Source organism: Danio rerio, chromosome 4, assembly GCF_052040795.2.
Source record: "Danio rerio strain M-AB ecotype USA chromosome 4, GRCz13ab, whole genome shotgun sequence".
Taxonomy (NCBI): domain Eukaryota; kingdom Metazoa; phylum Chordata; class Actinopteri; order Cypriniformes; family Danionidae; genus Danio; species Danio rerio.
In genome coordinates this window covers 26,986,365-27,004,401 of record NC_141024.2, presented here as the reverse complement: position 1 = coordinate 27,004,401, position 18,037 = coordinate 26,986,365, and the positions used below count along the sequence as shown (strand labels likewise).

The window sequence follows — 18,037 nt, the reverse complement described above, 5'->3', positions numbered from 1 at the left end:
GTGCGCTTTTTCATCTGTCAGTAAAGTTCCCCGTTAGGTGAGCCCTGCAGATTCCTCCGAGGTCCCCGACACTGACTCAGTGGAGGAGTCACTTGCTGGCCCCTTACATTGTAGGTCTGCCTGCTGGTCAGCCCGCGTTTTGGGTATAGGTGCCCGCTATGCGTGATCCCCACAAGGTGATCCCATATGCTTATTCAGCCACGGTGCAGTCCCCCCTTACGGGTGGACCCGTGTCTTCCCTCTCTGTTAGCAGGTGGCCTCCGCAGCGTCCTCCCTATTGGGACTGCACACTTTCCCAACGTACTGTCGTATTTTCCTAGAATTATCTAGACGCTTGCGACTCCCAAAAAATATATTTAAATCCGTTAAACTACTTTGAAATGGGATAAGCAAGGGCCAGGGATCATGTTGAAAGACCGCGCCTCTCTTTGATGCAGGAGCGCTCACGCTATGCCTGGCTATCCTCTCATCGGAGGCGAAGGTAAGGTCCAGTCATTATGGCGTTTTCCAGACATTTCCCCATTCGAGGATTAAATAAATCCACTGATAGCATTGAAGTTCCCCATCCGAAGGGGAACGCTCTGGTTACTAAAGTAACCCTCGTTCCCCGAGGAGGGGAACGGAAATGCTATATAGCATCACCATAATGATTGTTCCTTAGCTGTAAGTGTCAGTCTCTTCAGCTTAAAAGGATGGCGTTTCCTTGCTTTCCCTGTGCTTATATGCGGAGATAATTTGCAATAAGGCACACGTGCGCAAGCTTTTGGCATTTCATTGGCCCGTTATATACTCTTTCAGACGATTGGCTTTCTGAAACGAAATCCCCATTCGTAGATTAAATAAATCCACTGATAGCATTGAAGGTCCCCTCCTCAGGGAACAAGGGTTACTTTAGTAACCAGAGTGTTTCTCCCGTTATGTCAGCACAATTGCAAAGTAATTTATTTCATTCAAAAGTTAGCATTAAGAGACTTATAATTAATACACAAGTTGTTTGTGTGTGCTCTCTTTCACCAAAAGTTGTCAAAAATAAAGCTGGAGCAGAGGTTTGCTTCTCCCAGAGCAATACTACAGTGTTTTTTTTCCTGGATTAATTTGTTCTAAACTAAACATTTGTGTCAATGATTCATTCACTAAGACAGTTGCTTGCTTTGTTTACAAATGAATCAGCTGTTGTACAGCATCTGATTTAATGAGTTAGTGAACTGTTCTGTAATATGGAGAGTTGCTGCCAAATGTACCAGCACGATTTATTTTTGACACCCCTCTATCAAAATGTACTGTTGTGTATGGTCAATAACGATGCAATTGTCTAAATAGGTACAGTTGAAGTCAGAATTATTAGCCTTTCTGAATTATTAGCCCCTTGTATATTTTCTATCATTTCTGTTTAATGGTAAGATTTCTAAACACATTTCTAAACATAATAGTTTTAATAACTCACTTCTAATAAATGATTTCTATTATCTTTGGCATGATGACAGTGTATAACATTTTACAAAATATTTTTCAAGATACTAGTATTCAGCTTAAAGTGCAGTTAAGGATTAACTATGTTAATTACAGTAGGTTACAGTTTTTCTCAGTGGCTTTGGTGCATTTCTCACAACACTATTTACATTTGCACAACAGTTAATTGTTGTGCATTTCTCAATAAGTTGCATTTCTCAAAGCAATTAGCACAAACTGCAAAATATTGTTGATAACTTGCAAAAGCGTGTCACTTGCTTAAAATGGATAACTCATTCCTCAAAAGTAAGTATTTATGTCAATGAAAGTGTCAGTGTCATCAAGATGAAAAGTCCTGACACCATTGTTTATGAACAAGATAGTCAAATTGCTTTGTTGTGTTTCCATTATGACAATTTACTTTGTAAGTTTGTTCCCATGCAAAAAAGTCAGATTTTGGTGACACTTCCTGAAAATGGTCAAGACAGCACTATATACTATTTGCACAGCCATTTGAAAAAGACAGTAAAGTTAGACATCACTGCATTTAGCGAGGTATCTGAGTATAAGACACTGAATATGTGTGTTTCAGATTTTTACGGCATTTGCTCTTTGCCATTCTAATATATTTACAGCATTGTGCAAAAGAATAAATACACCTTTATTTACAACAAACATAAGCCTCCTTTGGGTAGAGCTGTGCACAACTGTAAACAATATTGCAGTATTGCAGTATATTGGAACTAAACCTACAGTATACATTGGTCTGTAAATCATTCATGAAATTGTTCAATTTAAGAAGACATTTTCAGAAAAAAAAAAAGATTTAAACATTTTTATAAAATTGACATTTGACAGATTTTAACACCTAGGTCAACATTTTTGTATGTAATGACTTAAGTAATGAAATGAGGACTATTACTTTTATATGCAATGACTATTTAGCATTCACAAGTTTTGTTAATTTTGACTAACATGACATAAGCCATGATCATGTTATAAAACAGCAGAGAGTTGTATGAAAGGAATTAATACATGTTCAAAAACATTTGCAATTTGTTGGAAGGAATGAGAAACCAAACACTATGATGTGCGCAAATGACTAATTGTTTTGAGAAATGCTTTAGCTGTTGTGCAAATGTAAATAGTGTTGTGAGAAATGCACCAAAGCCACTGAGAAAAACTGTAAAATAGGCAAGTTGTGTTATTTAGGCAAGTCAATGTGTAACAGGTTTGTTTAGTAGATAACATAAAATGCTCTAGGGGCTAATAATATTGACCTCCATTATTTATTTATTTACTTATTTATTTATTTTATTAAAAACTGCTTTTATTGTAGCTGAAATATATATATATACACCATGTATATATGTCCCCCTGACACATCAACCGTTCCGTTTAGTGTTTTTATTATTGTTATTATTATTATTATTTGTAATTTAAAAATGAAAACCATGACGCATGAACCAAACATCCAGCTGTCCAGCATTTGGGTGACTTATTCCTTTAATCCCTCCATTTTAATCTTGGAATGTAATTTATGCCAGCCATTAATCTTACCCTACACATTAATTCCACCACACATAGGTTTGTATGACCTGTGCCCTTTTGGATCTCAGCTGTGGTGAATCTCATATCGCAGTGTCATCTGCTGTATGCAAATGTATCCAATATCCTTCTTAAGTGAATCGTTTTAAGGAGATGAAGCCTCAAATCAGAAATAGAGCATGACTTATATCAACTCCAATGTGTCAGAGCACATTTTGTGATGCAATAAAAGTACATACATGTTGCTATAGTGCTATTAGCTGTTCTTTTATACAATTTTCACTGTCAGCTGTTTGAGAGGAACCTACAAAACCGACTAAATCAAATGTAGATTTTATAGAAAATGTTTAAATCCACAGAAAGAAGGTTGCTTGTTCAAGCCCTGGCTGGGTCAGTTGGCATTTCTGTGTGGAGTTTGCATGTTCTCCACATGTTCGCATGGGTTTCCTCCGCATACTCCTTGTGGTATAGGTGAATTAAATAAGCTAAATTGGCCGAAGTGTCTGTGTGTGAATGCATGAGTGTAGGGGTATTTCCCAATTTTGTGTTGCGGCTGGAAGGGTATCCGCTGGGTAAAACATATGCTGGATAAGTTGGAGGTTCATTGCACTGTGGCGGTCCATGATATATAAAAGGACTGAGCCCAAAAGAAAATAATGGAATTAATTAGTGTTTAATTCCAAATACTTGAATAATAATGCATCTACAGTAGTTTAACAGCACAGGCAACCAAATTAAACTAACACATAACTTTATAGTGACTGGGCCCATTCAGTAAGTACCTCAATTTAAAGCCAATCTTTCATTACATAGCCGATCCGGTTTTAGTCCTACAGTATTTACTGTTTTTGTCCTAGATTTTATCTAAATCAGGTTCAGTAATAATATTTACAGATTATTCTTTTTAATGTCTCACTTTCAGATTGTTAATGTCATCTGTCCAGTTACACCACAGCATAGCAGCAGGATAAAGCAGGATATTATTTGCTGAGAAGATTTCATAGAAAGGGTCCTAAAATAAGCCTTTCATTTTAAAGAGGATTTGCTGAGGCAATCAGCATGAGTTGGTTTACTGTGGGCTAGGTTGACAAAAGCTAGACAGTGTGTAAAAAAAAATCGAGAAAATCTATGTGGCACACTTTATGCTGATTGTCTGAGTATAATTAATAATCATCTAATAATTAATAATCATCTTTCTGCAGAAGCTTAAATACAATCAAATAAATGCGTAAGTCTTTGTTTTGATAGCACATTAAATGGTTCTTCTCGCATTAGTTTATGCTTTTGATTTGCATTATAGAACCATGATCTTCCAACAACTTTTAACCTTCAGAAGTTCAAAAACGATTTATTATTATCATTTGTAATAACTTTAAATGATATATTGTCTGAGATGGTGTATTATTGTATATTACAGTTCAAAAGTACGTTTTCTGTTATTTTACAGATTTATTTCTCTATTTACAGACTTATTTCTCTACATTATACACTAAAATGTCAAAAAAAAAGTCACTGTTAAACAGTAGAATTGAATTTTCGGCAACAAAAATCGACAGAGCAGAGATCAAGGCCAGGTGTGTTAAGTAAAAGACAGACAGACAGACAGACAGACAGACAGACAGACAGACAGACAGACAGACAGACAGATAGATAGATAGATAGATAGATAGATAGATAGATAGATAGATAGATAGATAGATAGATAGATAGATAGATAGATAGATAGATCATTTATGTGTTTTTTCTACTGATTTCTAAAGCATTATGGACAGGATTGGAATTTTACATTTTACATCATCATTCATTCATCATCATCATCATCTTCATCATCATCATTATTATTATTATTATTATTATTATTATTATTATTATTATTATTATTATTATCGTCGATGTCGTCGTCACCATCATAATAATTTAGAGTGTATTATTGAAAAGATTTTTATTCTACACATGTGACTTATATAAATAATAATATTAATCGCATTTAACTGTCAGTCTTTCATGTATAAAATTATCGCTCCTGACACTAATATGAAACAAATGCCGCATGATCGGAGGTAGAGTGTGTGATGCACCGTGCGTTTCTTGCTGTGGTTTTTACTTACTCTGGTTTCCTGGCAAGGCCGACGGACCGGCACAGTGTCGATGGCGTTTGCGGAACCAAAGACTTGCAGGATGGGCTTTTCTTGTCGTCGTCTGCTGACTCAGGGCTGGACTGACTCGCTTTTAGAGTCGGTGGAGATGTAGGTACCAGCTGCAGATGCTGCGGGTGATGAATGGGTGCTGCTGGCTGCGGCTGCGGCTGTTTCGACGGATGCTGCTGTTGCGGCAGCTGCGGCTGGGTTTGACCGTGACTCCCCGAATGCTGGTGAGGGTGAACGGCCGGGTGCGGGCTGCTAGTAGGCGGGGATGGGTGATGGTGGTGCGGATGATAATGTTGGTGCTGATGCGGATCTCTCAGCTGACGGTTCTCGCCGATCAAATCCTCAACCTTCCTCTCGAGCTCGTCGATCCGCTGCCGCTGGGTTTGAATCAGACTCTGCTGGTTTTGTACAATAGTGGTGAGTTCTTTGAGATAAAGCACGGCTTTCATTGGGTTGTCCAGCAAGCTCTCCATCTCGAAGATTGAAGCCTCTTAAGTCAGGTCAGAGCTGGTCTTCTGGATCCTGAGGCTCTACGAATGCGAGTGATGGTGCTGATGCAGGAGAGATTGGGGAGGAGCTGAGGACGGTTGATGATGTCAGCCCTCTAGCCAATAAAAGAGAAGCATGTTTGTATGCAATACACACTTTCTGATTATGACATCAATTTAAAAGTGCACCAAAAAGTTTTTCCACAATAAAAATTTTACACCTGGGTCGCGTTCAAAATATTCTCCCCCTAAATATACTTATTAATATACAAAATAACTATTATTAAATGCCTGTAATATTAATGTATTGATCTAATTTATATGAATGTAGTTAATAGTAATGTATTACTTTAGTACACTAATGGAGTTAATGCTCAACAAATGATGAATGAACTATTTGCTAAAGCTTAATAAATGATTTACTTGTGTAATGTTATTATAAAGTGTTATAGAGAATCTCACTGTCTGAGGAAGCTCTTAGATTTAAACTAAAATATTTTAACTTACATTTTAAAGCCCAGCAAATTTCTGGGCAAAACACTAAAAGGCAAACAATAAACCCCTGCATAGTATAACTACATACAGTAAAACAATATACAAAAGAAAGAGATCAACCCAATTTCTGTATTGTAAATGAAACTCCAATTTGCACATTTTCATATTGAAGCCTCTGGTTGTTCATTATATGGTCGTTATTTGAGGGTGAAACTATATAACTTGAACTGTCAAACACTACAAACGCTGAAATAAATAACAAATGTCTGTGATATTGCTATATGCCAAACAAATTATAGAGCACATGTGACCACTATTGACCTTATATTCTTCACGTATGAGCAGGCACAGCCATTGGAATCGTTTTGGCTGGAGTCTCACTTCCATTAAAATGAGCTAGTAAGCCTCTTGATGCCTCTTAAACTGATATTTTCTCATTATATTATTCTACTTTTTATGTATAGTCATGGACAGGCTTGTTTGTAGAGCAAGCAGTTTGCTGCTGTTTATCAGTTTGTTTTCTGCTGTTTATTATCCCTAGTTATTTTTCCATGGGAAACTGAATCAGAAGTTTTTAAAGAAACGCGAAAACGGGCGCACTTCCTCAATGCAGAATGAGGTCAAGCATTTAGTTGAGTTAAAAAATAGTATGATTTGTAACCTCTCGAGGCACTGTTATTAGTGGTCTAATAGGAATAATTGTGCACTACAAAAGATTTACATGTGGATAAAATAGTGTAATAGAAAAACAACAGACTCAGCTGTTGTCTCATGCACGTTGTTTATTCTGATTAATTGGCAAATGCATTGAAAGAGGTGTGTTCAAAAAATATCAGTGTGGATTTTTATGAGAGAATTAACACATTCTGAAAAAAATACTGTTGTTAATGATCTTCACAGAATAAAACCTTGCAGTATAAAAATGCTAAATCATTCTCCACCAGTGGGTGGCGAAAATAGATCAGTAATGATCACCTTTCAGGAATGTACAACATTGAACTGCTCAGATGTTGTTGTTTTTTCGTTTCAAATGCAATTAAATAATCTACTTATTTGATTAAATAAGTACAAGTATACTGAATTAAGCCTTTATAAAAAAAATAAGCTCAGATGCTTAATAACTGCAAATAAGCAATGTTCTGAACAAGTCTACATTCTTAAAATAGCATATTACTTTCAAGGGCTACATTGAAAGTAATATGCATATTACTTTTCAAGGGCTAATATGCTCTGTGGCATTGGTTGACTTCAGACACTCAATGTTAAAACCGTAAAAGGAACCCAAAAAAAAAAAAGAAAAAAACCCAGAGATGGCTGCAGTGAAATTCAGCTTATCATCAATGTAATGTCTCACTCTCCCTTCAATAGTGACCGTTCACATACCAGAACTAAACTCTCTCTTTCTCTCTCTCTCTCTCTCTCTCTCTCTCTCTCTCTCTCTCTCTCTCTCTCTCTCTCTATATATATATATATATATATATATATATATATATATATATATATATATATATATATATATATACACACACACACACACACACACACACACACACACACACACACATACATATATATATATATATATATATATATATATATATATATATATATATATATATATATATATATATATATATATATTGTGACAATGCTCCTGTATATGTGGTGATCATTCACATTTCACATGTAGGCAATTAAGGTGCTGTAATGCAGCATTCATGTGCTTGTGGACATTCAGAGAATTGCGCTCATATTATCTGTTGAGATGTTACTGTTATACTTAAATAGTGTGCTGTTCAGTTGTTACTATGTTTATTGTAAAACATCTGTATTCATTATTGTTTATTTGTTTCAGAAACCACACATACATCCCCTTTGTATGCCTTCAATCTAAAAAATCCGGGGTTAATTTTTCTACCCAAATGTGAGGTTAGGCATTTGGGTAATTTTTGGGTGTTATTTTCACAGTCTTGGGTAGTTTTGGGTAGTGCTATGTAACCCAAACTTGGGTTATTTTCTGGGTAATATATGCTAAGAGTTTAATCAATGCAACCCTAGCACCACACAGACACATCAACCCAGCTTCTTGGGTCAAATCAACTCACAGCAGGGGCAGACTAGGATGCCACATATTATATATGTATACAGTATATATATATATATATATATATATATATATATATATATATATATATATATATATATATATATATATATATATATATATATAAAATTTTCCAAACATTTATAGACATAATGTAATACTGACAGCTATAATACTAATTTGTTTAAATGCAATGAAAATAGTGAAACTTAAACCCAGATTCCTTGCATTTTCATATAATTAAAATTAGATTTTTTTCTGAATTTTCAAATTTCTTACTACCACCTTTTGTACACCTGTAATCAAAGCTGCACATTTCCCACTGTACTTCAGAGACGCTGAGTCAAAACAACACACCTGCTGGTGTCATGTTCACCAGCGATCACCTGCCTGCCTCTGACCATCTGCATGTTAATTTGACTTCGACTCTAGATTGCCCTCATACGTCTGGTTGCCCCTGTATTGACCACTCGTCTGACGATTCTAATAAACCTGCACGTGGACCCAAAAACTTTTGTTGTTGGTGTAACTCCCCGTGGTCACAGCTGGGTCATCTTTCGCGGGCATTTTTGGATTACCGGCAGGAGGAGGAAGGCGCATTTTGAGCAGGCTCTTATCATCATATCATTTCGATACCTAATGGCAAAATGTACTTTTCTGAATCTAAAATATCTTATATGATGAACTATCATAGCCTTAATAATCCAAGGTTTGCCTAAACAGGGGGCCCACGCACGAGTCGCTTCCATCAAATTTTATTTTATTTTGTGACCTGCATGTACGTTATTATATTATTATTGTCCAAGTCCAACAAATGAATCATTTGAAGTTAACATTACATGATCCCGTCATCTACAGTGTTGGGCTAGGCGATCTGCACCGTGCACGCTGCCCGGTTCTTTTGATTACTTGTGAGCGCCCGTGCTGTGTCTGAGCACGGTTTGATTCGGCAGCCCATGCCCAGTAAAGAGGTGAATATCACAGCAAATGTGAACATTTCTCAGCAACAAAAGAGAAGAATTAGCAAAAGACTACAAGAGGGAGCCACTCATCACAAACTACTCCAAATAATGAACCATAAAGCAATGTTTATTGTTCGGATATCACTACTGCTTTTTACGGAAACGATCAAAACAAAATGAATTACCCTTTTGAGTGTGATGCTTTAACTATGAACAAATAACAATGTGATTTGAGGTAAAAACTATGGATTTAAAATCAGATTCATTCAAGGAAACGTTTATTTGTTTAGCTAGCCACTAAACCAGGTTTAATCAATTCAAAGACAGTTCTATTGTATTAATAGACAGCAGCAATTTTCATGAGAAATTTAAACTGCATGTTAAGTTGTTGAGTTGTGTTTTTGGTGGGACTCATGGTAGGAGAATAGTGATATCTATTTAAATTAAATATTAAGTATAGTTAAAATAAATATGAAAAAATAAACTTTTTTCTAAAGACTTTTGTAAACTATTTCCTAAAGAATGGAATTTTGAAATTCTGAGTTTACTCAACTCTTGTGAGCATGAATGCATTTTTTGCATTGATATAATAAAACAAAGTTTTAATCCATTTTTTTTTTTTTTTGTTTAATTCAGACCCACACTAAACTGTCATAGTGGCAAGCCACAGCCTTTCGCTTAAGGTAAACACTTTTGTCTCATCTGGCATGTATATCTATTTTTTTGGCTGCTATGCCCATTGCTATTATCACTGTGGAATTAAAAAACTTTGTCATCAGTTACTCTCTTGTTTGTACACTATTTAACTGAGTTTAAAACATCATCTAAATGAAATCTAAATCTTTTAAAAAAATGATTATGGGGTTTAATCTATAATAAATTCAATTTTTAAAATGAACAAATTGTTATATTTAAATAAATACTTTTTTACTAGGGGTGACGCAGTGGCGCAGTAAGTAGTGCTGTCACCTCACAGCAAGAAGGTCTCTGGTTTGAGCCTCGGCTGAGTGAGTTGACGTTTCTGTGTGGAGTTTGCATGTTCTCCCTGCGTTCGTGTGGGTTTTCTCCGTGTGCTCTGGTTTCCCCCACAGTCTAAAGACATGCGATCCAGGTAAATTGGCTAGGCTTAATTGTCCGTAGTGTATGAATGTGAATGAGTGTGTGTGGATGTTTCCCAGAGATGGGTTGCAGCTGGAAGGGCATCCGCTGCGTAAAAACGTGCTGGATAAGTTGGCGGTTCATTCCGCTTTGGCGACCCTGGATTAAAAAAGGGACTAAGCCAAAAAGAAAATGAATGAATGAATAAATGACTTTTTTACTAACTTAAACTCGTGCTATTTCAAAATGTTTAACTTTCTTTTGTGGGATACTGAAATATTGAATTGATGGCTGAATAATGCATCATAAATAAAACTTTGCTGAAATGAAGTTCCGTTTTATGTTTTAGGTGATCTCTGTGTGCTTTAATAGATTGCTTTCTACATAAGTTAAATGAATGGCAGCTTCCAGAACTTTGTAGCTTTTAAGGTAAGCTTTCCTGTTATGTCCTATTTGTCTTGTGCTTTTTATGCAAATGGTGTAAATTGATCATCACAAAACTGACATGTATAACCTTTAAATTGACGCTCAGACAATTTAGATTATTTAATTCGCCAATAGCGCATGTCTTTGGACTTGTGGGGGAAACCGGAGCACCGAGAGGAAACCCACACCAACACAGGGAGAACATGATTTTGCTTGAGGAAGAGTATTACTTTATGTTCACACATATGTACAGTCAAAATTAATATATTATGAATATATGGTTAATTTTGACTAAAAACACTGCTTTGTAACAAACAACTGTTGAGGTATTTTGGTGTGCAGTTGGATTTATGTGCAAACAGCTTTACCAAACCATGAGGTATTTTGTAGTTGATAAATTTTTTTTAAATGTTAAAACATTTGGCATTTTAAATTCATGTGCAGTTGAATTCATGTAAATTGTTAAATGTTTTACCTTGAGGTAATTTGGAGAAATAACTTAAAACCTCAGGCAGCCCATGTATATGAAATAAATTGTTTTGAATACAGTTTATAATATGTATTTACTTATGTATGATCTCTTAAATTTTTAGTTGATGTAAACTGTATTTACAAAATGTAATGTGCTGAACAATTTTAATGGAACAAAAAATAAAGTTATTATAAAGCAATATTGACCTGTTTTATTTTTATGTGATTTAAATTATATTAAAAGAAAACAAAAAAATACATTTAAAAAATAACCTATTTATTATATCAAATTAATCTGTTATTTAAGTAAAAATGACCAATTATTGTGTAGAAAAAATAACCCAATTGTGGGGTTAAAAATAATGTGTTCTGTCTCATATTCAGCCAGCAGTAGGGTTAAAACAACCAAATTTGGGTAGTTTTTAGCCCTGTGTTTTTTAGTGTGTACCAAGTCCTTCAGTAAATCAAAATCACAACCAAATATCCTGAGTGCCTCTCTTCAATTAAGGAACCATTTTACTCAGTTCTGACCGACTGCCTATTGTGTTTCACGCTCTAAACAATACATCCACGAACCCCTCCATTTTAAGTGGTTCTTCGATCTGTATTGTGAATCACAGTAAAGAGATGATGTCCAATTCTGGGCCATGATCCTTTTGTTGTTTGACCTAAGTGACAAATGGGACAGCCTGCACATCTAGAAGATTATGAAGTTCAGGCATCAGACTTTGTGAAGAGAGCACCAGTATCTAATTGCCTTAGTGAGTATGCCATAGAAGCAGCCACACCTATGTCAGTGAATGGATCTACGAATATCCTGCTAGTTGCTGGAAAGCCCACTGCCCCACTCAATGCCAAATGCCTGCTTCAGAGTCCAAGCCCAACTCTATTTAGCATAGAGAGAAGTCACATGCCTACTGTCCTTTTTGTGACAACTGTAGTCACTTCCTCAGTGGGTGTCTTAATTTCAAGGAGCAAACTAAAGAACAGAAGGAGGCATGGATTTGTAAGAACAATAGGTGCTAATGGTGTAGATGCAATCATCATGCATCCAGATATATATTAAAGGGTCTCTGCAAGACCTGCAACAGGAAAAAAAACTGCTTGTATTGCATTATCTGAATGAGAGAGTTGTCAGTACTAGTGATGAGACTGAACCCAAGGAGAACTCATATCTTGTGAGTACCATAAAAAACACCTTATATGCAGACTGTTCAATTGGCAGTCGTAGAGTGCTTTTGAAAGCGAGTAAGTGATCATTGCAAATGGGAATATTTGCTGTGTTGGGTGATGGGTAAAATAGGACAATTTTATTCCATGCTGCAGTTCAGCAACTGAAACTCAAGGGCCAGCCAGAGGACCTCAAACTGCACACTGTGAAACAAGATCAACAGGTGCTTCATGGGGCAGCTGTCTCCTTCACAATTTTACCAGTGTCCCACCCCCACAAGAAATGTCTGATTCAGCATGCCTTTGCAGCCGAATGACTGAGTTATGCTGAACACACTCATCCAGTAGCTTCCCTACAGAAGAGATACAGACATCTACTGTCGCTGACCTCCCATTGCAGCAGAGCTCAGCACACACCAGTGCTTCTTTAACTCTGTACTCCCTAACACAGACTTGTTTGCTCGTGTTGAGAGATTACAGCAGATGAATGTAATTCCCTATCACAACAACAAAATAGTAACACAATCTAAACTAGACAAGGCAGACATCAGTCTGTTGCAAGAGAAGATGTGAGAGTAGAAGTAGAGGGCACGATGGGATATGACACACTGCTCCTTCGAATGTAGAGTTTCTCTAGGTTAAAGAAAGCAGGTTATGTGGTTAAGCTAAAACCAAAAGAAATGGATGGCTTCAGAGAGGGACATCACCAACCATATGGTGCAGCCCAATAATGAGAACAGAGTTGTCTACAACTGCTCCTTTAACTTGAAGGCCGCAGCCTTAATGAGTTTCTCCTAGCAGGCCCCTCACTAAGTCCATCACTGCTGGCAGTGCTGCTTCGTTTCTGAGAGCACCGTGTTGCCATAAGTAGTGATATTCACGCAATGTTTCACCAAGTCAGGCTGCTCCCTGATGACATGTCCTAACTCTGATTCTTGTTGCGAGACTTGAAGCCTGATCTACTCCCTGAGGTTTACCAGTGGCAGGTACTCCCCTTGCAGTCCCCGCTGTGCCACATATTCCCTGCAGACTCGCATTATAAACAGACTCACAGTCCTCAGGAAGATTAATGTATAGAGGTAATAGATAAATAATTCTATGTTGACAATTGCCTCCACAGTCTTCATTTTCCCAGAGGCTAAATACCTGGTTGACAAACTTTGTACCCTCCTAGCCAGTGGGAGTTTTGAGCTTTGACAATGGGCTAACACTTGTCTGTCTGTTATTACTCATCTCTTATCTGAATCCAGATCTAGTACCTGTGAACTGTGGCTCAGCTAAGACCAACAAGAAGTGCACAGAGCAAACAATTAGTTTAGAGTTACAGTGCCATGGCTGCTATCTATTGTGGCATACTATTACAGTTGTGCGTTCATCAAAAATGATCACTGTTTATATAGCTGTTATTGCTGATGATCAGCTGTAATTCTTCATTCAATTCATAACAAAGAAATGTATATATGAATTTTATAAAAATTAAAAAATATATAAAAATATTGGCTCAGTGCAGTCGGTTTATTTTAGTCCAAACTAACCAATGTGTTGTGCCAGCTTGGAATGCTCAGTTTGGGTAATTCATATCCGAACAGGGTGGATAGTGCCTCATATACTGTAAATGTCCACCTCTGCTTATGACACAACTTTCTCATAATTTCGAAGCAGAACTATTGTTGTCCAGGGATTTGGCTTTATTGTTTGTATTATTATTGTTATTGTTTTTATTATTATTATTATTATTATTATTAACCTACAGTAGATAAAGAAAAGAGAATAAAATATTTACAATATTTTAGATATTAGAACATTTTAGTAAACCAGGCAGGCAGTAGAGTAGTGGTAGTGTAGTTCTACTTAAATTAAATTGACTCAGTTGAGTTCAGTTTATTTAATTCCAGTGTAATACAAATGTCACATTACAAATATAAAATTATTCATTACAAACAAGTATTTAATTAAATATCCATTTTAAATGTATTAATGACTAATCGTTTTCTTATATATATATATATATATATATATATATATATATATATATATATATATATATATATATATATATATATATATATTTAGCTTAGTAATAGGTTAAATGTGTGAATTAAGAATACAGTTACATTTCTGTTTTTTTTTTTTTTTTTTTAGAGCTCAGATCTGAGTCATTGACTCTACCAGCTGCTGTTTATTATCAGGTTCATCATTATGAATCATCTTATTATCAGTGTGAATGACACTGCAAACATTGCATGAGTGTAATACTGTAACATATGTGCTTATATTTCATAGCTGTGAATTCTGACCGGTCAATTGCAGCACTGAGTGGTTGATTATTACAGTGCGCATGTTACTCATAACAAAATACAGCTGGCACTTGATGTCTTTTCTGTCAGTCATGGAATAACAAGAAATGTTACAATACAAGTTATAGTTAATTAGTTGGTTATGTTACGCAAAGTTGTTGCAATAGATGAAAGGATAAAATGTTAATATTTTTAGTGATAGAAGGGGGGGTAGGGGTTAAATGATGCTTTTTAGAAAAAAACAAAAAGTTGCAGGCACGTGCACAGGAAAGGCTCAACTGGTGCAGTAAATATGCCCTTTTATCTCTTGGATAAAAAGTATCCCTCAAAATGAACAAATGTGCCTCTTGGTCTTCAGTTCGCGATCTTCAAGAGCTCCCTAAGTGATCACTCCTTGTGTCATGTTGACTTCATTCACATACAATGTAACCCTTTATTGTTTAATCTCCGTCAACACAACACAGTATAGGTCAACTGTGTAACAGATTCAGTAAAACTTAAAAAATAAAAAAATAAAAAAAAGCAATAGCACCGATTCATGTCAGAATTCATGTCTAGAACAATTTTGTAGTCTTCCCTGTGATTTAGATAATTAAATATGTGGGTTTTTATCCCTTGATTTGCTAACATTCAATTAACTCTGGACAAATTTTTATTCATAAAAAATCAGTATTCACTGCTGGTGGTAGATCCTTTTTTCATATTTGGCACCTAAATACTGGTACAACATTCCTAGTGGAAGGCAGACACACTTCAATTTAAATGTAGAATAAAAGACACATCTTTTTGCGTACAAACAGAAATGCATAAGTTTTATGTCCAAATCCTTTAAAAAAATGTTATTATGCTGCATTAATCAGGACAGCCAGACCTAGAAATACTTCCCAAAATACACTAATATGAATGGCTGTCCCTTTTTATTCGGAGGTTCACATAATCCTGGACACAGCCTATATCTAGAAATATTGGTTTTAGCTTGTTTGTTTTTGTTCACAAGGCCTCAAACGTCGTTTGTACTGGTGCTGTAACGAGGATTCTGACAACGAGGGAATGAATGGCTATTAACATGGTGTAAAGAACAGAAATTGCTCTTTGCTAATAACTGGAATCTTTTCTGGGATCGTCCTAGGCTCTTCCGTGCTGACGGCCTGCACCCTAGTCGAGCTGGAGCTGAACTCCTGTCAGACAACATCTCCAGATTACTTCGCACCATCTGACTAGCAGGTAAAAATTCACAAAATTCACATTATAGCCACATAGACTCTTGTTCATCCCACTTAAACATCAGTAATGCATATCTGGCGAATCCTATAGAGACTGTGTCTGTACCGCGTATTATTAGATTAAGAAATAAACGTACTGTGTGCTCCAGAATAAATCTATTAATAATCAAACCAGAAAAACCAGTAAAAAGTGAAAATACAAATTTTGTAAAGCTTGGTCTCCTAAACATCAGGTCACTTGCAACTAAAGCACTTATCATAAATGAAATAATAACAGATAACAATCTTAATGCACTCTGTCTCACTGAAACCTGGCTGAAACAAAATGACTATATTAGCTTAAATGAAGCAACGTATATATCCATGAGGCTCGTCAAACTAGTCATGGTGGTGGAATTGCATCAATCTTTAGTGATTTCCTTAATGTTAATCAGAGAAACGGACTTATGTTTAGCTCCTTTGAAGTATTAGCGCTTAATGTTCAGCTTCCAGATACTATGCAAAAACCTCTGTTATCTCTCGCTTTAATCACCATATATAGACCCCCAGGGCCCTATGTCAATTTTCTAAAAGAGTTTTCTGATTTTATTTCTGACTTACTGGTTAAAACTGATAAAATGCTAATTGTAGGTGACTTTAACATCCACATAGATGACGCTAATGATACATTAGGGCTCGCGTTTATGGATTTAATACACTCACTTGGGATAAAGCAAAAAGTTGTGGGTCCAACCCATCGCTTAAAGCATACATTAGATCTAATTCTGTCTTATGGAATCGAGGTTATTGATGTAGACATTATACCACAAAGTGATAATATTACAGACCACTACCTTACTATATAAGCTGTGTTTATCTGAAATTAGCAAACCCGCTCCAATACTCCGCCCTAGCAGAACTATTGTTCCGTCAACCAAAGATGAATTCATAAATAACTTACCTGATCTTTCTCTATTTCATAATGCACCCGCAAACTCAAATGATCTTGATGTAGTAACCAGCAGTATGGATGCCATCTTTACTAGCACACTAAATACTGTGGCACCCATCAAATTAAAAAAGGCTAGAGAGATTAAAACTACACCATGGTATAATAGTCATACTTGTGCGCTCAAAACAGCAACCCGCGCCCTGGAACGTAAATGGAAAAAAACATTTATATGAATATTTATACAAATATATAAATGAAAATTTGTCAGGGTCGGGTGAGGGGAAAAGGAGCAAGGACTCAATTGCAACAAATAAGGGTTTTATTAATAATAAAGTAAAAACAAAAGGCAAAACGAAACTACCCTGAGGGGGAAAACATTAACAAAACACACAAACTTAGCTGGACTGACAAGACAAGGCAAGACTGGAGCAGGAACACGGGGAGTGTAGACAACAAACTGGCAAAGGACTGAAAACATGTGGGGGATTATAAAGCAAAAATTAAATTGACACACAGGTGAACACAATTAACTAATAATGGGTTAACAAGGAGGGTGGGACTAGACAATAGACGGGAGAGCGCATGACACAGAGAGACAATACAAGCCATGCGCTCACATAACACAACACTGAAGCACACGACAAAAACACGTGACCACAATGTAAACACCGAGTCACGTGCTTTGACAAAAGACGCAAGACACGAGCACATGATGAATGAAAACACTCACCGTGCGCTCACACATGCAGCATGCATGCTTCATCCCAGCGCCGACCAAAACCGAAACCAACATGACTTAGACGCTGAGAATGAAACACCACGCTGCTGACAGACGAAAACACAAACACGAGTACAAGAGCGCACGCATCTGAGGGACGCAGAGCGCGCGAGCGGCCGCGTCAAGCAGGAGCGCGCACACTCTGCGTACACCCACGACGGCGCGCGCGCACACAGAGACAGAAACAGGACCAGACACAGGTAGTGTCCGAGATCTGCCACCAAAACAAGAATTTACAAGACCAGAGTGGCAGAACCCTGACAAAATTATATATTTCAACTAAACCTGACGAGCCGTCTGAACTGTCTAAACTAACTGAGAGTATCAAAGACATTAAAGACTGGATGACCAACAATTTTCTTCTCTTAAACTCGGACAAAATAGAATTATTACTTATTGGGCCTAAATCTTGTACACAGCAGATCTCGCAACTCAATCTACAATTAGAGG

The 18,037-nt window shown here is 36.4% G+C and overlaps 1 protein-coding gene across 17 annotated transcripts in view; it reads right to left on the bottom strand.

Moving 5' to 3' along the window:
* The window catches only part of iqsec3a (IQ motif and Sec7 domain ArfGEF 3a), a 259,936-nt gene extending 254,252 nt beyond the window's left edge, over window positions 1-5,684 (bottom strand). For all 17 annotated transcript variants that reach the window (XR_015483220.2, XR_015483215.2, XR_015483214.2 and 14 more), the window contains exon 1: window positions 5,106-5,684. Coding sequence is in view for 3 of the 17 variants with exons in the window: in XM_087248285.2 (XP_087104411.2) it covers window positions 5,106-5,617 (512 nt within the window). In the remaining 14 variants the exon portion in view is untranslated. The remainder of the gene's footprint in view (window positions 1-5,105) is intronic.
* Between the last annotated feature and the right edge of the window lie 12,353 nt (window positions 5,685-18,037).